The sequence below is a fragment of the Dipteris shenzhenensis genome, chromosome 33, assembly GCF_047967505.1.
Source record: "Dipteris shenzhenensis isolate YYH24624 ecotype China chromosome 33, Dip_SZ_1.0, whole genome shotgun sequence".
Lineage (NCBI taxonomy): Eukaryota > Viridiplantae > Streptophyta > Polypodiopsida > Gleicheniales > Dipteridaceae > Dipteris > Dipteris shenzhenensis.
Genome location: NC_141628.1, coordinates 39,914,319 through 39,937,414, shown reverse-complemented (window position 1 = coordinate 39,937,414; position 23,096 = coordinate 39,914,319). Strand labels below are relative to the sequence as shown.

The 23,096-nt window shown below is 45.3% G+C and overlaps 1 protein-coding gene across 3 annotated transcripts in view; it reads right to left on the bottom strand.

Annotated features, from left to right (window-relative positions):
- LOC147880104 (leucine-rich repeat receptor protein kinase HPCA1-like) overlaps positions 1 to 23,096 on the bottom strand; it is a 217,811-nt gene that overhangs the window by 88,547 nt on the left and 106,168 nt on the right. For all 3 annotated transcript variants that reach the window (XM_087371552.1, XM_087371553.1, XM_087371554.1), the window contains 2 exons: positions 4,834 to 4,980; positions 4,316 to 4,605 (listed from right to left, as the gene is read on the bottom strand). In XM_087371552.1, coding sequence (XP_087227678.1) covers positions 4,316 to 4,605; positions 4,834 to 4,980 — 437 coding nt within the window. The remainder of the gene's footprint in view (positions 1 to 4,315; positions 4,606 to 4,833; positions 4,981 to 23,096) is intronic.

Genomic DNA, 23,096 nt, shown 5'->3' with positions numbered 1-23,096 from the left:
TTCCAATTCTAGAATTAGTTTGGTTCTCAACCATAGCTTTGAACTCTTGAAACCAATAGAGCACCTCATATTTTTCCTTCATGAGAAAAAGCCATGTGAACCTGGAGAAGTCATCTATAAAGGTCACAAAGTACCTTGCTCCTCTATGCGTGGGAATAGTCATGGGGCCATATACATCACTGTGCACTATCTATAACACTTTGGTTGCCTTGACCCAATTCTTGCCTTGTATGGCAAGTGATGCAATTTGCCAAGTGCACACTCCTCACACACTTCATTTGCTGGTTGCTGTAATTTTGGCATTCCCTTGGTTGCTATAATTTTGGCATTCCCTGAGTCCTATTATTGTTGTACAAGTAGGACAATGCCCTGTGATGGACATGTCCAAAACTGGCATGCCATAAATCAGCCTGGGAAGTGTTTGCTACAACCAATACCTTCTGATCATAAGGCTGAGCATCAAGCTTGTATAAGCCTCTATCATATGTGCCTGTTGCTACAACCTCATACCCTTTCTTTGGATCCTTGATCCCGCATTGTTTATCCTAAAATTCGATCAACATATGTTGATCATGGGCAATGTTTGAAACTGAAATCAGATTTTGCCTCAAATTTGGAACATACCAAGCATCTTGGATATACTTAACTTTCCCATTATTAAGTTGAATAGAAATGTGCCCAACTCCAATGATGTCTTGAGAAGCATCATTGGCACACGTAACTTATTTGCCATGAACAGGTGTGATGCTCTCAAACCACTCCTAGCGAGGAGTCATGTGCTTAGTAGCACCACTGTTGATATATCATGTATCACTTGTAACAAGGGAAGCATCCCTTGATTGATTTTCAGCATTCAAATCCCCCCTGGCATCCATCTTCTCACTAAATGAAGCAAACACAAAATCTCTATCAACTTGGCCAAGATGAGCTTCACCATGTGCATCTGAAGCACGAGTTTTAGTGGGGGCAACAAAATTACTGCTAGAGCTGTCCCTTTGCCTTTTCTTTTCATTGGCAATCCTTTTCTGACACTCTGCAATGTAATGCCCTAGTTTCTTGCAGTAGTTGCATTTGCCCTTTTTTTAATTTTTGCTTGAAGTGCTTGCATTCCCCTCCTTGGGCTTCTATCCTCTTGACTGAGTTTCACATATGGAGGTAACGCATTACTAATGCCCTTCCCCCTCTCCATATTGAAAGGCATGAGTACTTTGATAGTGTACTCCTTCTTTGATAGGTAAAGGAGTTTCTTCCTTCTATCCCGCACAATCCTCATGCCAAGAGTATGACCAGCGTCACCCAAATCCTTCATGTCAAAGGTCTCATGTAGCTTTTTCTTCAGAGTATCCACCTCACAACTATTATTCCTGGTTATAAGCATATCATCCACATACAGGATGAAGATAAGAAGGCTTCCATCCATAGCCCTCTTAGTGTATAAACAGTGATCCCTACCACTCCGCTTGTAGCCCTATGATTTCATAAAGGCATCAAACTTATGATAGCATTCCCATGGTGCCTGCTTCAGCCCATAAAGGCAATTCTTGAGCTTGCATACCATGCGCTCTTTCCCCTCCACCACAAAACCCTCTAGCTGTGACATATAGATCCCCTGATGTAGATTACCATGCAACAACATTGTCTTGACATCCATTTGGACAAGCTCCATGTCCTCTGTCACAACCAAACCAAGCATTGTATGAAGGGCAGTCATCTTGACAACCGGCAAGAAAATCTTGTCAAAGTCAAATGGCTGTGTTTTGGCTCATACTTTTTCTAAAATTTGCCCTTTCCACCCATGGCAAGCGCTTGCTCACCTTGACGAGAGGCTTTGGCAAAATTTGAGCATCTCTCCTCTTCCTGCAACAAAAGCCCAACTAACTCATCGAACAAGAGTGGGCTTCCCTGAGAACAACGGTCAATGACGTGATGAATGTGCCATATGAGGGCGCTAAGCTATTGAGAGTAATAGAGACGAGCTTCTTGTCTTCTATTTCCTCATCAATACTTGTGAGCTAATCACGTAGATCAATGATCCTGGCAATATGATCAGTGATGCCCTGGCCTTCCTGCATCTCGAGATCCTTGAGCTGATTTGTCAAGGCAATGGCCCTTGCCTCATTCTTAACATGATACATGTTTGCCAATCTTTCCAATGCTGCCTTCGCATCCCTGCACAACTTGATAGTCATCATAATGTGCCTCTTCACATTTGTGGCAATCAAAAACATCGCTTGGACACTGCGGCGGTCAAACTTCTTCTGCTCCTCTGTCTATGCTATGGGACTAGCAAGAGGGGTTGTAGACTAAGCAACACTTGACATTCTAACAATACATGGGACCTTTCCATTTACTTCGGATGGATATGCAGTCTTTGGCATCCTAGAGGCATGTTCATTGTTGCTTTTTGTTATGTCCTAATGATGTCAAGGTATCTATTCCCACCATAATAATGGTTAGGGTTTTTCTCTTCCATCATGAGCTCTTGAGAGTTCAATATCATCGTGCACACTATAGGTTTCATATTTTGTCCCTTGTTGGCTATTCGTAAAAGACATCACAAGCTCTCAATGTTTCCACACACAATCTCTCTCTCTCTCTCTACATATGACAATAAAATTGACTGCAAGAGACATATGTGACACAATAGAAACACAAAAAGAAACTTCAGTGATATTAAAATAATCAAGGCTCATCCCAAAAGGGCTTCTTGCCTGTTACAAGACGCATAATCAAACCAATACATCGTTGTCAACCAGACCAGTGATACTCATGGACCTTGAAGAAAAGGACAGATACATAGAAAAGCCTGTAAAAGGGACCGCTTCACCGTCTTGCTTCCCTAAAATCTCAAAACCTCTACAATTTGGTTGGGCTGCCACGTCTCGACACGTATCTTGTTACTGATGCTATTCTGAATACCCTGGACTAACTCAAAATTTTGGGTCAACATTATTGGCATTGCTAGCATCACCATTTATGGTCAGCCTTTCTTGTGTGCTCCATGTGGTCTCCTATGCTATAAATCACCAGCGTGACATTGCAAATTGCTCCTTCTTGTCGCTTCTCCAAACTTCAGGTTGTTTTTCCCAAATCGCTCTTACTTGTCTACGGTGCTTCACGGTTGATGATTGCAAGTCTTGTTTGCCCTCTGCCTTTAGTGGATGACAATTGTGTTGAAGTAGGTCTTCTCTTTGAAAGTACATTGGTATATAAATACCACAATCCGATGGACCGATGGATTGCCAAGTTGTGTGTTTTTCCTTGCAAATCGGTGACAGCTGCTTGCTTCAACTCTATATTGTTGCTTGAGGGCTCCTGCTTATCTACAAGTGTTGAGATACAGATTGTGGCAAGTCATCTCTACACAAGCTAGATGTGCCCATGGGCCCCTTTGTGTGGAAAAGTTTTCCAAATTGTACGTTCCATGATTAGAATTAACCTAGTCCTCAATTCCAAGTCATCCAATGTACAAGTTTAAGCCAATAATTGGTACAAATAACTGGCGTGTATATCAATTTGTTTAGCCTTCACTATACATAGTACCCAATGCTTATCCTACTTAGCCTGAATGTGTATCTAGATTAATACGTACCCAAACTTATCCTATAAATATAAAGAAAGGTGTAGTTTCAACCTCGGGATTGTCACATACAAGGTTGAAAACCATAAACTCTATCACGCATAGCAAGGACTAGCTACTATGACATCCCCATCAATGTCATCATCCCTAAATGTACACAATGCTTTCACACATACAAGCATTAATTTATACAAAGGTCTTTATATTGAGTGTCTGTCAAAACTCTAGAATTGAAGGGGAGACTCTGCAGTGACAAAGGCTAGCATAAAGGAAAAGGCTAATTAAAAACTAGTCCATATATTTTCATCAAAGCTACAAATTCGTATGAAGACGAAAGTACTTCCTCTTACGTTTCCCCAAACGAGCAATACTAAGCCAAAAAACTTAGAAAAGAAAGCTGATAACAGATTTGGAACGTTGGTCCTTAAATCTTGGGAAATAGAACAGCTATTTAAGATTTCGAGCATTAAAACTGAAATTTTCCTTCATATATAAAACATTGCAGGTGAATCTATGGCATAAGTATTACACATCCTAAAATGATCATGCATTTGGACCATTTGTAAAGGTGCCTTTCCCTAATCTTATTTTGAAAGTAAATGATAAACCTTAATTTCAATAACACAGAAATTGCCGAAGAAGAGAATTGTACAAATTTTATCCTTTCATTCCCATAATGAGGGAAACTGAGTCGTTCAGATGTATGAAAGCTAATTAGTAGTTTCGAGAGAAAACCTGTTCCATCTCATCATCGCAAAAGCCCTCCAATTGAACTAGATGACGATGATGAAGTCGGCTTAACAATGTGATCTCATTTCGGAATTCCTTTGTTCCTTGAAGGCTTTGATTTGCAGCTCTTTTTATTGCGACAGCTTTCCCATCTGCTAGTTGTGCCAAATAAACCTTTCCAAATCCACCTTCTCCAATTTCGAAATCCTTACTAAATGCTTTTGTGGCTTTTGTTATCTCCTTTAAAGTTAACCTTCGTAGTCCTTGTGGAACCTCCCAATCGCCATCATCTTCATCTAAAATGCAGTCACAAGTTTGGGGTTTAGAACCTAGAAAGTTAAATTGCTGGTCTTGTGCATTCAATAAATTGCTAAATAAAAGCTGCTTCGGGTGCAAAAGACAAAATGAAAATGAACTCTACATTCATACTACATTTTCAAGAGGTGGAAAGCTTAATATTGATGACAAGGAACTGTTGGCTAAATGCAATAAGATACTCGGAGATGCATAGAAGCATAAAATACCCCCTGTTGTGTGCCTTTTTGTTTTTGAAGAACATAATTTTTTTTGGAATATCCAGGTTGCAGCCAAGACTATGCATAAGCCCATAGCTCCAATTATGATGCCAGTAACAGCCACTTTTGAAATTCCAGTTGATCCAGCGTCATTGACTACAAAAGAAGAAAGGAGAACCAAAAGGTATTTGCAAACAGCTTTATAATTTGAATTTCTTAACAGATGGGGAAAGTGTACACATGATATAGTACATCATTTGTTGATTCAAAACCAGAATTTAAACTGATCATGTGGAAAAAGTTAAAACAACCAAAACTTGTGAGAGAATTGAAGTGATAAGTACACTTCCAAACATCTTCAAACATGAGACTGCACATCTTGCACATATTTATGTGTGCTTTTATATCCTGCACCATAAAGAAAAAATTCCCCATCTAGGTAAGGACAAGAAGGATTCTCACAATCTAAAGGGTCGACCACATTGCCCATCACAAAGACCAAACAATTATTCCTGAATGGTTTTAACAAGAACTATGACAATGGGATGCCGAAGTAAAGAACTTGCATGCATACACTCCAACATGGGAGAGCAAGGCTTCTACCTCACTGTTGCCTTTGATGTTACAGGCGCATTGGATTAGGGACTACTGGTCAGCCTCACCAAAGCCTAAAAAGCTCTTCCAGGCCCCTCAACGGGGCATTTGCAGCCCCCTAGCCTTTCATGCCTTCCTTCAGCCCCCCCCCCCTCCCCGAGCTGCAAGCTGCCTTAGGCTGCCTGAATGGGGTTTCAGGCCCACCCTCAGTTGCCTTTTCTGTCTCCTTTCTTGCTTTTATATTTTCTCCATCTCCGAGCTAGCAAGCAGCAGATTTGTTTGACAAAGGAGTTCATGATCCAAAAAATCAACCATTTGGTTTGGCTCGAGGGACTAACATGTGTTGGGATATCTCATAGCCAAAGGTGTGGGAGCTAGGCCTAGTGTGTGTGTGTTAGAATCCTAGTGACAGTGTCCTAAAGTGGGTGGGTATAAATGTGTCCTTAGGTAGCCACTTACCCCATTTACCAGATTAGATTTCATTATTTTCTTGTGTGACATCATCTGTGAGGTCAGGGAGATTCCCTCTACTGACATCGTCAGTGATGTGTTTTAGTGTGAAAATATATTTTGGCAAGCCTGTAAAATGGCACATGTACTTGCACCTTTTATTATCAGTCTATCCATTCACATTTGTGCCTATTGTCTCTATCATGTGATTGTTGTCTTGCTTCTCCCACTCCAACCATGAATTTCTACATGTTATCACAGTGGGTGGATCCTCCCTAGCTCGCATCCTCGTCACGGCCAGCCACTCCACTCAATTTCCACTTCGAGCAATGCAGCTCGTTTCTCCACCTGACATCGCTTCTTCTCCTCTTGCATTGCTCTCCTCGTCATGCCATCTACCCCTTTCACCTAGCTTTTCTATAGCTCTTTCTGTTGTTTTGCTGTCAATTCTTTGTTTCTATCAGTCTGCACACTCCTACTTGTCACCACTCTCTTTGCCACTTGAAGATCTCCATCAACTTTGTCATACTTTTGGAAGGCCATGGGCACTCAGTTGAAGCATTTCTGCCACTATTTTTCTTATATTTGTCGCCTATTGCTCGGGCCGATTCGTGCTAGTTGATAGATCTTCTTGGAGGTGGAGGCACCGCAATTCAGCCACTGCAGCCCTAATGATAACTTATTATGGAGATGATCTGCCTGCCCCGATTCTGCTAGGAGCTTCCACACCTTCAGCCTTGACATCGCCAACATTAGGAGCAGCTTTGTTGCCCATTGTGCTGACCTGAGCTGCTGTTCTGCACCGACCTTCTTTTGCCTGTGGTCTTCACCAGCTCAGTAGCTTCCTCCAATCATGTTGTCATCGCCCACTTTGCTCCAATATGCATCCAATATCGCTGCCAGTTTCATTAAAAGCCGATATTGTTGTTGCTGCACTGATCTCTTTCAAATGCTGACCTGAACAAAACAACTCCAGCTGTATGTCCTCTTGGAGCATAGAGGAGTAGGGAGAGAAGGTAGGGTAGGAAGAGGGAAAGGGAAGCAAGGAAGAAACTAATGGAAAATGGAAATGGAAAATAACTGAAAAAGAAATGAAAGTACTAAACCAATGAAGGAATTTCACAATGTTGACTCCGATGATTTGACACACACAACCATATACAATCTAGACTCAAGACATAGAGTACCAAAGTGCATATGGGATATCTCCCAATGTGACATGTTAATATGATAACTGTAAATTTTTTTTTCCACTTTATGCGTGCTTGTGGGTAGGCACATAGGTATACACATATGCAGTTAGTGGTGGTTCTGGGCTTTGTGGGCAGTTTGCTATCTCTGGTTCATGGTTATGATTGGTCTTTGCTTGTACGTGTGGTGAATGAGGAATGGGCACAAGTAACTCTTAATGTGGTGAAGAAGATCTTATTGAGTGTATCCATCATATGGTTTTTTTGTGAAGGAGAAGACCTCATTTGATTGAGGTGTTGTGTCTATAGGAGTCTGAAGGTGTTTCTTGAGTGTTTCCTTCATACTTTCTGTCCTCTCTTTTTTTTCTTCATCATTGTTTTGGTGATCCTGCTGGGGACACAATTTTTTGAATTGGTGAGTGAGGTCTACCCGAGTCAAGAAGGCCCAGAAGTTTGGAAATGGCACACGACTTTGCAAGATTCTATGGCCTGCCCAGTGAGGATCCCGAGAGGTTCATTGAAGGCATGGAGTTTTCAGCTCTTATTAAGGATAGGAATGCTCCGGAGGTCTTGTTGCAGATATTGTTCTTCTGCTTCATGGGAGAGGCCCGCTTGTGGTTGCAGAGGTTCATGGAAGCATGCCAAGATGAGAAAGGGTGAGAACTGCATCTTTTGTTCCATTTGCTTGCAAAAGGGATGCAGATATGGTCTCTGGAGGGAGATGTGTGCTCTGCAACAGAAACCGGACCAAACAGTGGATGGTTATGTGGGGAGTTTTACCATCATGTGGAATAGATGGCAATCATCCCTCTTGCCAGAGGTGCCACCTCGTATTATAAAAAAGGGCAGGTTTATTGTGGGTTTGAAGCCAGAAATTCGTGTCAAAGTAGAGGTAAAAGAGCTTGGCACTTTTGAGGATGCAGTGAGGGTGGCTAGGAAGAAGGAAAGGAAGCAGAGGAGGATTGGTTCAATGGGGTTATGATATGCCTGCAGTTCCTGCCGTTTCAGAAATGCCTACTCAGAGTGGAGTTGAGCCACCCAAGTTAGAGGAGAAGAAAGGAGTTCTGTCAAGGATGAGATACATGAGATGGCTGAGATGATGAAGAATCTGAGCTTGCATCTTATGGCAAGGAGAGGAAGAGGACATGGAGGTGTCCAAGGTGGTAGAGGAGCAGGAGGTGTTTCTACATCAAATGCTCAAACTCCATTGCAAGGAAGACAGGGACAAAGGATTTATGCTCCGTATGTTCAATGTTTTGATTGTTTAGATTTGGGTCATTACAGTACACAGTGTGATGAGTTGGTGGTGATGTATACTCGCTCCCTCCGGATCTGAATAATAGGTCTAATGATCATAGTGTTGAGATAAAAGAAGCGGGACCTTCAACCAGTAACAGGGCAGCAAAGGCTATGCATGAGGAGAAGAGGAAAGGAAATCTTATAAACATGCTTGGTCTTGAGAAGAAGCTTGCTGATATTCTGCCCTTGGGATTGGAGGAGAGTGATGCTGATTTGCTACCTCTTGGGAAGAGAGGTAGCGAAGAAGATGTGGGCCCAAGCACTAAGAAGAGCAAGCCGACGGAAGAGATGAAAACCTATCAGAGAAGAAAGGCAAGGAAGCCAAGGCAAAAGTACAAGACAGCAGACTATCCTTTGGGGAAAGAACATGCTAATTATGACTTACTTGGTGATCTATCCAAGAGGAAAGTTGGCATAACTTTTGGCCATATGATAGGCCTCTGTCCTAAGCTAAAAAAGGAGTGGACGAGGGCTGTTAGTACAGGTAGGAAGAGGACAGCCCGTAGGCAAGAAAGGAATATTATATATGTGACAAAGTTGCCGGATATTTGTCCTTTTGTGGAAGCATGGCATATTGCCGGATATTTGTCATTCTGTGGAAGCATGGCATAAAGGATTCGGTCTCGGGGAGGCATACATTGATGGTGGAGCACAAATTTGTGTCATAACTCAATGTGCTGAAAGGTTGGGCCTTAAAGTCACCTCTCCTTCTAATTTTCGGATAAGGAAGGCTAATCATGCCAAGGTTAAGAGTTTGGGGATAGTTACAGAGTTGGATGTAGAGGTGTATAATGTCCATTGTAAGGTAGAATGTCATGTTATGCCAGCAGGGATGGGAGCTTACCCTCTAATTTTGGGAAGGCCTTGGTTGAAGAAAAGTGGGAGCCATCCAGAACTGGGGGAAAGGTGTAATTACAGTTCACTCAGCCAGTGGAAAAAGGATGAAATTTGATATGGTAAAGCACTTTGAGAACAATCTGAGAGTCAAGAAGCCAGTGTTGCATTTATGGAAGGTGTTGAATGCTTTAAGATAGATCAGCCTTTTGAATCTGAAACAGAGAATGAACATGACAGATTTGAGGAAATGGAGCAGCTTATGCAGGCCAGTGATCCCTCAGTTTCAACACAGGAACTTATGGAGTTACTTATTGCCTCGTCCTTTTATTGTTCTCACAAGCTGTAGCTTACTGCCTCAGTTGTTGAATAATATTACACTCTCTCGAATTATGATTAAGTGAATAACAGAATTGCAGGAGTATTCCTTCTCTTTCTTGGTTGAGGATACTACCCGTGCAACACTTGCAGATTTGCTTACGTATAAGGAGAAGCCAATTTCAGTTAAAGAAGTTGAAGACAAGAAGGAGAAAATGCAGGAGCAGATTTTGGAAGACAGTTTTATACTTTTTTTTAATGGCTCATTCAAGAAGAGTTTAAACAAAGCTACTCGGGGATTTGTGGTTTATAATCCTCAGGGTGAAGAAGGGTTGAAAACAGGTTTGGAGGTGAGTGTGAGTAGTAATAACAAGGCTGAATATTCAGCCCTGTTCGAAGGCCTACAAAAATGTATGAAGATGGGGATAAGGAGACTTACTTGTGAAGCAAATATTGGGGATTTGGAAAACTAAAAATCAGCATTTAAAGAACTGGGTTGTGTCTGTCAAGAAATAGTTAAAGCATTTTGATAGGTGGATGCCCCAACATGTGGATAGAAGCATGAATCAGGAAGCCCATGATGCTGCATGTAATAAGAATGAAGTGCAGATCTGTGCAGTTAGGGTTTAAGAGCCCTTATATAAGGGAAGGAGTCTCTAACAAAGAAAGAAAGTTTTCTTTTGACAGGAAGAATTCCAGAGAAAGTCCCGAAAGGAAAGAGGTACAGATTTGTGAAGGCATGTGAGCCTTATTGTCTCATTGGTGATGTACTTTATATGAAGGGGGCTGATCTAGTGCTTAGGAGAGCTCCATGGCAAGAGGAGGTAATTCATATTTTAGAGTCAAATCATGAGGGGATGTGGAGGGCATTTTGCCGTTAAAACCATGCTGAGGAAGATTTTAATGGAAGGGTATATGTGTGGTCTTCACTTTAGAGAGACATCCAGCACTGGTATAGATCATGTCTACAGTGTCAACAAATGGGAAGAAGGGTGTTACATCCTGGGTTGAGATATGTGATCATTGCTTATAATAATTTTGAGAAATGGGGGATAGATGCAATTGATCCATTACCCATGACAGCAAGAGGGAAATGTTATCTCCTCACGGCAGTCGACTATCGCTCGAGATAGGCAGAGGCTCGAGCTGTCCGTGCACTGAATGCTAAGGAAGTTTGCAAATAAATTCGTGCATGAAGATATCTGTTGTAGGTTTGAACTACCTTTGGAGTTGGTGAGTGATAGAAGTGAGCTAATTGACATGTTGTGTAGCAGATTGAAGATTAAGCATAGATATACAACACCATACTATCCATAGTATAATAGCAAGAATGAATATTTCAATGGTGAGGTAATCAACATGATGAGTAAAATAATGAAGATGCATAGCAAGAGCTGGGATCAAGTTGTTCCAGAGGCTATGTGGGCATACAGGATTGCAGTCAGTGAAGGTACGCAGTTTTCCCCATTCCATCTTGTGTATGGAAAAGAAGCCATGTTGCCACTGGAGGTTGAAATTCCAGCATTGAAGATATAATGAAGTTTGAAGAGAGTCTGAAAGATGACTATAAAAGAAGGCTGCTTGAGATGTAAGAAGCTCAATTCGATCTAGAGCAAGGCCATTGAAATGAATCTTGTCTTAAGGTATGGTAGTAAGCTGGACAACACTTTTAAGACAAAGTTTATAGCCAGATGGGAAGGCCCCTATTGTGTAGTGAAGAAATATATGGTTCTTGTCATTTATGTGATCTGGATGGGAGATTACAACAAAACAGAGTGAATGCTTTATGACTCAACAAATATATTGTGAGGATTATGCAAGTCTCGACATGTGGACCTGTGGTGTGTTAGAGCATGAAGTTAAAGTGAGTGTTTCTAGTGTGTTTTATTGAGTTCTAGAGTAGTACTAGACTACTTTATCACACACCGTGTGCCACATGTCACTATGGGACTTATCCTGTTACGCTCTAGCCGAGGTAGCATGACCTCGGAAGAATCAATCGACATTTCCCTTATAGGATCTATCTCTGTAATATATGTGTTTGCGCTTCATGTAAATGATCGGGAGGGATTTAATGTCAAGGTCCTAGGTGAGGGCTGATAGCACCAGACTAGATAGATCTGAGACCAAGGGCCTAGTGCTAAGATTGTGCCTAGGGGCAAGGAATTAATTGCATCCCAAGAGAGGGGTGAAATGTTGCATTAGGAAGGCCCTATATGGATGACATGTGGCATCTAGATCTATCTAGGGATTTGGGGTTTGCTAAGGCTAGAGAGAGAAGAGAAGGATTTGATTCACGTGGATTTTGGTAACGTAGCTCTCTGCCTCGCTTGTGAGCCTTAGCAAGAATTGGCTGGGAGGAGAATCATGGTGCTGCTCCCGTGATCTGCAGTAGAGGCTTGATTAGGAAATATGTTTGACAATTGGTATCAGAGCTCAAGGCTACGAAGAGGAGAGGTGTGAATTCGAGATACAGGCTTAGACAGCCCGAGTGGCGGACGGCGACCAGTGTTGGTGCTACGCTATGACGGACGGAAGGTGGCGAGTAACGTGAAGGAGCTGCTGACGGTGCCTGGATTGGAGTCCCTAACTGTCGACGTCGAAGGGCCTGCGAGATGACGTGGGGTTCCCGTAACGTATTGACGGGCCTACGAATCGGCGGGGCGCTGGACTACCTCAACGGAAGGTTTATGCGTGCGTTTAACGAATAGTATAGGGCGACTACAGCAAGACCAGAACGGGGGTGCCGTGACGACGGACACCCGGGGAGTTACGACGGTGTCTGGTGACGCAGTGCAGACGTGGAGCGCAGAGTGATACGAGCGGTTGTCGAAGGACCAGAGCACAGACATGAGATGCAAGGTGTTTCGTGGGTCTAACGGAGAATTTGATCGACGCTCATGTAGAGTTTCCAAACATACGTGAGGCTTTCGATGCGATATGTGGTCTGGACGCAGAACAGCGTGATGGCTAGACGGTCGACGGGAATAAAAGATTGTTAGTGTTACGTGATTAGTCCATAGGTTGGCGAGGACAGCGTAATCTGAAGGATACGCGATACCAAGAGAAGTCTTATTATTCATGAGCAGGCAGTACGCAGAGGCTGCAGGATCCGGAGACACCGATTGGACGCAGAGGCGCAGGACTTGACCAGGGAGCTTTCTTTGATCTCCCTTAGCTTTGTGTTGTTTTTTTTTCTTCTTTAATTAGCTGGGTGACGCGCTACTTCCATAGACAGGACAGCATGCATGAGGTTTCAGCGTGGCAGTAGGGACGGGTTATGCCTGTGTGGTTCAGTCTGAGTTAATTTGCAGGAATTTCCCTAGTATAGGGAAAAGCGGGATTTGGATATATGCCTGTGTCAAATGCGTAGTTAGTGTGCATGTCAGATTGCAGGTATTCCCTAGTATAGGGAATTGTGTTCAGAGTGTCAGTACACTGAATTGTGTCAGCTTGTGATTACAGTGTTCTAGGGGTGTTTATTAAAAAAAAAAAAAAAAAAAAACCCCAAAACAAAACACCTACTGAACTAAATGGAAGCAGAAGAAGGGGCTTCGAGGAGGGACCCTGGTGAATCAGGAGTCCGGCCGACCCAGCAGGGATCGCGCCCAGTAGCTCACACTTTATCTGGCAGGATTGCATTGCTGGAGGATGCCTTGCAACAGTTGTTAGCGCAGCAATTACAAGCCAACGCAGGGCAATCTGAACTTAGGAGAGCGTTACAGAGTATGTCTGCCAGACCTTCTCGAGAAGAGAAGGGAAAGGCTCCAATGGAACTGGAGTCTAGTGTCCATACGGTCGAGCCTAGGAAGGCTAAAGTGCCAAATATTGCCAATTACAGACCGGAAAAGTATTCTGGTCGGATGAACGACCGTAGCTCCGATGTCATTGAGACCTGGTTACACAAATGGAACGAGGCGTTCGCCATTTGTGAGATCAGAAATGACATAAAAAAGATCCGCGAGGCCACCCATATGTTTAGTGAGGCAGCGGATCGGTGGTGGATTAAACAACAAAAAGATGGCATAGCATCCACTACCTGGGAGGGGTTTAAAAGAGAGTTCAGGAAACACTTCTTACCTCCTGACGAGGCATCCCGAGCTTGGGATCAATATAGGAACCTTCGTCAGAGAAATTTATCAGTGGCAGAATACACTGATAAGTTTCGAGAGAGTGTAATGAAGGTTGACGAACCCCTGCCTCAATCAATCCAAGTGAAAGATTTCATATTTGGATTGACTGATCGAATAAAAATGGAAGTTCGGGCTAAGTACGCGAACACGCTAGATGATGCAATAGCTATAGCCCTGAACTACGAGGATGCCAAGGGCAGCAAGCCAAGCGGGTTTGCACAGGTCCGAACCCAGTATGGGTATCCGAAGAAATATGGGTTTAAGAAGAAGTGGGCTAGTAGAGGGAGTGGTTCGCAGCCGAGTGGTCAAGCCAAGCAGGCGAGACCGGCTAAAACTCCTAAACCAAGTACCACCATTGGAGTGAAGAGGAAAGTAACTCCAATGGCAGCCCGGGCTTGGTCTAAATCTCCCTTGCACCCAGAACAGCGGGAAAAAGCGAGGAGAGAAGGCTTATGCTTTGGTTGCCTTCAACCTCATCAGTGGAGAGATTGTCCACGTAATAAAGATCGTCGGATGGCTGAGATGGTGATCTCAGAGTGCGACGTGGAGATGCAGGGAAGTCCCAGAGCGGAAGAGATGCAGATTCAGCTAGCGGGATCTTCTCAGAGGTTAGTACCTTGTTTGTTCTGTGTGTCTGTTACTAAGTTAGTGACGAGTGCACCTGATAACATCCTATCTAAGCCCGCAGCAACGGGGTATACAGCCTTCAACGATACGGAGTTAATTAAAATGAAAGGGCAAGTGGCCAGTCATGATGTCATTGTGTTGTTTGACTCGGCGTCAACTCACAATGTGATTAACTCCAAGCTCGTGAAGAGGCTGAAATTAAAGACAAGTCCATCTGACTATGCGTATACAGTCAGGATGGCCGATGGAAGTTCAACTGAAGTATGGGACCAAAGGGTTACCCAGTTAGAGCTTCGGATTCAGGACTATGCTGAGAAGCTTGATTTTGAAATAACCAAGCTTGCTCATGCGGATATAGCCCTGGGAATGGCGTGGCATTCTAGGAAGAATCCAGCCATTGATTGGAAAAAGCACGTATATCAATTCAAGATGAATGATGTGCTTTATGTCTTGCGAGGTGAAAGAGATATACCTCAGGGACCGTTGGTTTCCGTGATGGAAATCAGAAAGGCTCAAGTAGAGTTTTTGTACCTTTGCACAGCATCGGTAGAGTCGATGGATGATTCTTCGACTAGCACTGATGTTACGCAAAGTGGTGAGATGGCCAAGCTGGCTAATCTTATAACAGAGGAGTTCTCTGAATGTTTTAGGGATGAACTACCTTATGAGTTACCTCCAGAGCGGAAAGTTCAGCATAAGATTGAGCTGATCCCGGGGGCAGAACCTGTAAATAGACCTCCCTATAGAATGAGTTTTACTGAAGAAGCGGAGGTACGTAGGCAACTGGAAGAATACCTCAAGTTGGGGCAGATTCAACCAAGTTTCTCACCTTTTGCTTCACCAGTGATATTAAAGAGGAAAAAGGATGATAGGTTTCTCCTCTGTATAGATTACAGAGCATTGAATAATATCACTGTTAAGCACAGGTATCCGATGGCTCGTATTGATGATTTGCTAGATGCACTACATGGAGCCGTGATTTTCAGCAAGATAGATCTTAAGTGCGGCTACCATCAGATCCGGATTAGAGCCGGGGATGTGCATAAAACCACTTTTAGAAGCAGGTTTGGTCATTATGAGTTTTTGGTAATGCCCTTCGGACTTACCAATGCTCCAGCGACCTTCGTCATGCTTATGAACGATTTACTACGTCCGTATATCGGAAAGTTCGTAGTACATTTTATTGACGATATCTTGATATTCAGTAAAAGTGTTACTGAGCATCGTGAACACTTAAGAATAGTGTTCAGTACTTTGAGGAAAGCCAGTCTTTATGTGAATAAAAAGAAAACTATACTGTGTATGGTTAGGCTTGAGTATTTAGGGTTCATAATTACTCCACAGGGGGTAGAAATGGATCCGAAGAAAGTGGCTGCGATACTGACTTGGCCAATCCCTCAGAGTCTGACCGCGTTGCGATCATTCTTGGGATTTGTCCAGTTTTATAGAAGGCATATCAAAGGATATTCCGAAATAGTATCGCCATTGACTGATCTAACCTCAGATAAAGTACCTTTTGTTTGGGGACAAAATCAACAGGAAATTTTTAACACCATAAAACAAGCTGTGGTCTCAGGACCGGTGTTAAAAATAGTTGATCCCCAGAAACCGTTGTTCCTAGAAACCGATGCAAGTGGCATTGCGGTAGGAGCAGTCCTCCTTCAAGAGGGAAGGCCAGTAGCCTTTGAAAGCAAGAAGCTTTCTCCCTCTCAAAGGAATTGGCCAACTCATGAATTGGAGTTGTATGCTGTTATCCATGCTTTGAAAACATGGAGGCATTATTTGTATGGTTCAGAGTTTTATGTGGATGTAGATCATGATACTCTGAAACATTTTTGTAAACAGCCTGACTTGAGGGGCCGCCAAGCTAGGTGGGCAGAGCTCATGCAGGAGTTTAATCTAACGATTCGGTACCGAAGAGGAAAAGACAATAAGGTAGCTGATGCGTTGTCTCGCATTATGCACAACCTGAGTTTCACGGTATTAGAGAGTGCTCTAAAGATCAGAGAAACTCAGAAGGTGGACGAGTTTGTCCAGAGCTTATGGCCTAAGGCTCATGTGTTAAAACCCGAGGAAAATGAAAAAGATGACCTGGCATCCAGAAAAGGCCAAACTTATGCAAGATATACCATAAGGGATGGTATGCTAGTTAGAAATGGCAAGGTGGTAGTACCTCGTCAGAATGATCTCAGGTAGAGAGTCATTCGACAATGCCATGATAGCCCGTGTGCGGGACATCCAGGTGTCGAGAAGACATATGATCTCGTGAAGCGAGATTTCTTTTGGCCAAAGATGAAAAAGCATATTCATGAATATGTGACACGGTGTTTCTCGTGTCAGGTAAGTAAGGCCGAGCGGGTGAAGCCACCCGGACTTTTACAGCCCTTGGAAATACCACTAAGTAAGTGGGAGAGCATTTCCATGGACTTTATTGTAGGGCTACCTGCAACACAAGGATGATATAATTCTATCCTTGTGGTGGTTGATCGTCTAACCAAGATGGCTCACTTCATTCCGACTAGAGAGTCTGTTAGTGCCCCGCAAGTGGCGGATTTGTTCATTAGACATATATTCCGTCTGCATGGATTACCTAGATCCATAGTGTCAGACCGAGATGTCAGATTTACCGGTCATTTCTGGACAGCGGTATTCGAGACACTGAGGACTGAGTTAGGAATGAGTAGTGGGGATCATCCTGAGACGGATGGTCAGACGGAGAGAGTCAACCAAACTTTAGAGGATATGCTGAGGGCATATGTGTCATTGAGGCAACATACATGGGACAAGTAGTTGCCATTGTTGGAGTTTGCCTACAATGATAGGAAACATTCATCTACTGGGTTCAGTCCGTTTGAACTGAACTATGGTTATAGACCAACTAATCCAACTATAGTTGGAGTACCTCAGAAAGTGCCTAGTGCCGCGAACTTTGTAGTTCAGATGCGGGAGATGCTAGCACTTGCGAGAGCTAATATCCGCCAGGCTATGGATAGAGCCAAGGTGTATGCGGATGAAAATCGGTCTATAAGAGTATTTGAAGAAGCAGAAAAAGTTTTTCTCAGAATTCCTTCGCACTCGAAGTCGTTGACTTCAGGAGAGTGTGCTAAGTTATCACCTCGATACTGTGGGCCGTGGTTAATTCTAAAGAGAATAGGCAGTGTAGCCTATAAATTAGAATTGCCATAGGGGTGTAAGGTGCACCCGGTTTTTCATGTTTCACGTTTAAAGAAATTTTTACATACAGGCGACTCACTAATCGAAGGTGTGGTTTTGTTTCAGGAGATAGAGGATATTGCAAGGCGCAAACCAACAAGAATCCTGGACCGAGGAACAATGCAAATACGAAATCGAAAGATACCCACGGTGTTGGTTGCATGGCATGGTCAGCCTCTATCCGAAGCTACCTGGGAGTCCGTATATCAGTTGCGGAGAGTGTTCCCAGACTTTATCATCGAGGACGCTGATGTCTGAAGAGGGAAGGAATGTTACGCTCTAGCCGAGGTAGCATGACCTCGGAAGAATCAGTCGACATTTCCCTTATAGGATCTATCTCTGTAATATATGTGTTTGCGCTTCATGTAAATGATCGGGAGGGATTTAATGTCAAGGTCCTAGGTGAGGGCTGATAGCACCAGACTAGATAGATCTGAGACCAAGGGCCTAGTGCTAAGATTGTGCCTAGGGGCAAGGAATTAATTGCATCCCAAGAGAGGGGTGAAATGTTGCATTAGGAAGGCCCTATATGGATGACATGTGGCATCTAGATCTATCTAGGGATTTGGGGTTTGCTAAGGCTAGAGAGAGAAGAGAAGGATTTGATTCACGTGGATTTTGGTAACGTAGCTCTCTGCCTCGCTTGTGAGCCTTAGCAAGAATTGGCTGGGAGGGGAATCATGGTGCTGCTCCCGTGATCTGCAGTAGAGGCTTGATTAGAAAATATGTTTGACATATCCCATATACATATGACACCTAGACTGTGTGTGCCTATTCTATAAAGGCATTGTACTTGTCTAGTCTTGTCATATCAGTCAACATCAAGTTTTCTATCATGTGAGTACTTTGGTTATCATTGATTTGCACTTGTACCTTCATTTTAGTCTTTCCATTTCCTTTCCTTTCCATTCCGTGCCATGTACCTTCATGTGGTATCGTATCCATTCTCTCTTTCCCTTTCCCTTCCAAGAGGTTGAGGTGAGGGAGGCCAATGAAGCTACTCTCCCTCCTCCTTGTTGGAAGGCTGCCCTCTTCTCTCCTTCCTTGAGCTCTCTTCTCCTCCTACCCAAGCCTCATCAATAGGAGCTGGCCTACCTCGCCATCAACTGTCCCTTCTTCAGTCCGAAATGCCTCGCCAACAGCCGCTTCTGATTCCTCACCATCAACTACCCCTTCAGCTCCAAATGCCTCGCCAAAAGCAGCGCCATTGGCCCAAACAACAAGCTGTGCTGCCTGTTCCTGCTGTGCCATAGCAGACCACCGTTACTGGATGTTTTTGTACAGTCCGTACAGGCTGTACGAACTGTTCCATACAGTACGGATAGTTTTAGCCTGCCCGCACTGATGTGGCATGCCCGCCATTTGCTCCTTCTTCCCGACATGCTCTTGGAGCTGCTACCCACAAGTTGGTGCCCATATTATGCCCGTCATTCTCTTGGAGCTGCTGCTGCCGATCATTCTCTTGGAGATGCTGCTAATTTTACAGTTTCTGTCCGCCATATCCTTCTACTTCTGTACTCAAATTGTTGCCCGCCATGTCCTTCTACTTCTGCCTGCAAATTTTTGCTCCACTTCTGCATCTGTCTGCCATAAAGAAGTTCCAGACCTACTCCATCTCATGAAGAACTTACCAAGGTCATCTTTCCATAGTTACACTTGCATTTCTACTCTTTTACAACCCTGGATTCTTCCAAATCAACTACCATTTCGTTCGAGAAGTTTTTTGGTAAGAACTCTCCTACATGGCAAACAAAGATGTGTCTTGTACTTTATTTTTTTTTCCCAGAAATAGACTTCTATTAAGTAAGAGAAAAAACCCACGAGACCAAGCTCAAAGTGGAATACATCATGAAATCATGAGGATAAATAAACCCCTCTCAAAGTGAGGTTGAAAACAACCAAGGCTGAGGCTGAAAAAGCCACCTCAACCTTGTAGGAGTCTCGGAGAAAAAAGGAGAATCCTTCCATTCCCTGAAGCACGAAGCCCTCCTAGCTGAGGCTGCACGGGAGTCTCCCTGCATCCTCATCCATACGGCCATCAAAGTATGTACGGTGTCTGTCCAAATACTAGCCAAAGTGTGCGAGGGATGAACCTAAGTACCCTCCATAGCCTCTGTGCATCTGGCTCTCCAGATATGCCAGGATGCTATGCTCGCTAAAATCTCCCAAGAAGTATCCACAGAGGCATGTACATCTGTAAAAGGAAGGTGTGGTACCACATCCAATGAACAGGACTCAATCCGATGACGTCGAACCAAAATGGCCCGAGAGGAGTCGAGTCTCTCATAGAATACCTGAGGCCTTGTAAGAGAAAGCCAAGCCACTGAGCCCCATGTCATAAAGAATGGGGAGTGGGCAAAGTGACTAAAAATCTTGGCTACCTCCATCCAAATCATCCTCGCCTGTCTCCAATCCCATAAACAATGCTGAATAGTGTTCGAAGCAGAGAGGCAACGAGGCCAAGTAGGGTCGGCTCTGAACCTAGATCTCCAAAGTTTCATTGCAATCCCACCATGGATAGAGAGCCAAAAGAAGAGAGTATTCTTTCTATTCCTGTGGGAATTCCAGAGTCTCCTCCAGAAGCACCTCTGCAGATCCGCAGTGATATCAAATGTCTCCCAATGAGGAACTAGGTAAGGGAGCCGCTCTAATAGCTCTCCATCGTGGTACTGGGTGTGCTGCGGGCATTGGGTGCCCTGCTGCCCTTGCTGGTCCTGGGGTGCGCGAAGCAGGGCGCCCTGTTGCTCTTGGTGGTCCTGGAGTGTGTGGTACAGGGTGCTGGGGAGGTGCAGTCGTGGTAGTACGTGAAGGAGCCGCACCAGAAAACTTATTGGGTCTTTTTCTCTTCCTTGGGCAGTCTCTAGCAAAGTGCCCAAGGGTCCTGCAAATCCTACACTAGTCCTCTCTACCTGAAATCTCGACTCTCTGTCGAAAGAGAGAGCCGTCTGGACGCTGAAGCATAATGTGGTCATCTCAAATGTTAGGGTCAGAGACAATGACCCTAACACGAGGCACCCCGTCTACACTGACTGCCTCTGCCAAGGAAGAAGGCATGCCAGGAAGGGAGGGGATCTCCGTGACCACCCCGAATGTGGCTCCGATAGTGGCAAGCAGTCGATGGCAGACCTAAGGAAGACCAGGAAAGCTAATGAACAGTGATGTGACCTGCCTATCCTCCTCGACCGGATCGAAGCCCAAGGTGTAGGGCAAAAGAAAGATCCTCCTCGAACCCAAAGCCAGGGGATTAGCTTTGAGAACAAGGGCTGTGGACTCGTGGGAGTCGAAAACCACTTGGAAGAATCCACGTCCCAAAAGTCGAATATCCCTGAGGTGAGGGGCGAGGTCTCTTGGTAACACCGCCAACATCCAGTCTCTAGCCTGTGATTTGGAAGGGTGTGACCCACAGATGCGGGCGAAAAGTGATGTGGAGCCCTCTAATTCCACATCTTTCTTAAGCTGCTACAGCTCGTCTTCTAAAAAATGACGGTTCTCGTGGCCGGTGGAGGTGGACGGAGATTGGCTGAATGGGGATCCATTCGCCAATCGATGTGAAAAGGCCAATTCCAACACTGAAAAAGCTCCGTTCGTGAAACTACTGCCCAGGATGCCCTGAACGCGGGCGTAGGGAGAAGGAGAAAGAGAGGGTAGGAGAGAGGGGAAGGGAAGGGAAAGAGAGGGGCAGGAAGAAGGAGAAAGAGAGGGGAGGAGAGAGGGGAGACGGAGGTAGGCTGAGGGGGAGGTGTGGGGAGCTGAGATAGGAAGGAAGGGGGCGAGGAGGGAGAGGTAGGAGGTTTTTTTTTCTTTTCTTTTTCGGGAGGGTCACCTTGGGGGGGAGAGCAGCGGGGGGGGGGGGAGAGTGTGGGGGAGGGAGGGGGGTGGGGGAGGAGAAGGGGGCGGGGGGGCTGGCGGGGGAGAGGGAGGGCGGAGGAGAAGGGGGCAGCGGGGAGGGGGAGAGCAGCGGGGGGGGAGAGGGAGGGCGAGGGAGGGGGGCGGGGGAGGAGAAGGGGGCGGGGGGGGCTGGCGGGGGAGAGGGAGGGCGGAGGAGAAGGGGGCAGCAGGGAGGGGGGCAGGGGGGGAGGGGAGAGGAGAAAGGGGCAGCGGGGGGGGGGGGGGGGGGCGCTGGTGAGGGAGAGGGATGACGGGGGAGGAGGAGAAAGGGGCACCAGGGAGGGGGGCAGCGAGGGGGGGGGGGGGGCTGGGGCTGGCGAGGGAGAGGGATGACGGGGGAGGGGACGGGGGAGGAGAAGGGGGGCGGGGGGGCTGACGGGTGGGGGAGAGGTTGGGCGGGGAGGGAGAGGTAGGGGGTAGCGGGGGGGGGAGAAGGAGGGCGGGGAGGAGGAAGGGGAAAGGGAGGGTGAGGGAGGAGGGAGAGGGGGCTGGCGAGAGGGGAGGGAGAAGGGGAGCAGCGAGGGGGGGAGAGGGGCGGGCAGCGAGGGAGAGGGAGAGGGAGAGGGAGAGGGGGCTGGCTGAGAGAGAGAGAGGGAGAGGGAGAGGGAGAGGGAGAGGGGGCTGGCTGAGAGAGGGAGAGGGGGGGGCAGTAGCTTATAGGGAGGAGCAGCAGCTCATCAGGTATTTGTTGCATTTGTGCTGTCGAAAAAGTGTTTATTGACTTTGCCACCCATCTGCATCCAGAAAGATTCCCGTGCATGAAAGGCATACTCTGCTCTCTGATCAAGCAATACCTGTTGATGAGCCCTTGCTACAGCAAAGCGCTCCTGAATCCAAGTATTTGAAGGCTGTTTCTACTCTTCCCTCTGCAAAGCTGCGAACTGCTCGCAAACACCAATCTCACGCCTGAGCATATCTCGTCTCCTGGTACAAGCAATTGAGAGGTAGAAGTCGCTAATACCAGAAAGGGCAGCAGCTACCAGTGATGGCAATGGCTGCCCACCCTGGACATGAGAAACCCATATCTATAGGGCTGCCTCTGTAAGGTCCTCCTCTGTGTACAAGGCATTTGGAATCCTGATGCTGGCAGATCGGCCTCTCAAGTGAGGCTCTAAGATAGCCAGCACAACACGAAAGTGGTCTAAAAGTGGTAACCCCAGCAACAATGCATACCGATCCACCTCTGTTAAGTGCCCAATCATCTACATAGAATCTGTCGATACCTGCATGAATAGGCATATGTTGCCTCCTGTTCGACCAAGAGAACAGGAGGGAATGTGGCTGAATAAGGAAGGCATCGTCCAAACAAGTATCTCTGCCACAGTAGTGAAAAAGGAAGGCATCCCAAGCTGCTCTCTCCAAAGAGTGAAGTCCTCCTTCTCTACCCCCTTTTTTGTTTGATGGTAACTCAACCATGTTGCATGTAATAAAAAACACCTTAGAGGAATGAGGTAGAAAGAAACCAAGGCTGAGGCTGAAAATGCCATCTCAACCTTGTAGAAGTCTCAACAAAGAAGGGAGAGTCTCTCCAATCTTTGAGAAAAGTAACTCTCCTGGAGGAGGCTGCTCGAAATGATCCCTGCATGGTCGCCCAAATGGCCATCAGAGTGTGTATCGTATCTGTCCAAGTACTGGCCAAGATTTGAGAAGGGTGAACCTGAGAACCCTCCAAAGCCTCAGTGCATCTGGCTCTCCAAATGTGCCATGCTGCAATGCTAGCTAGGAT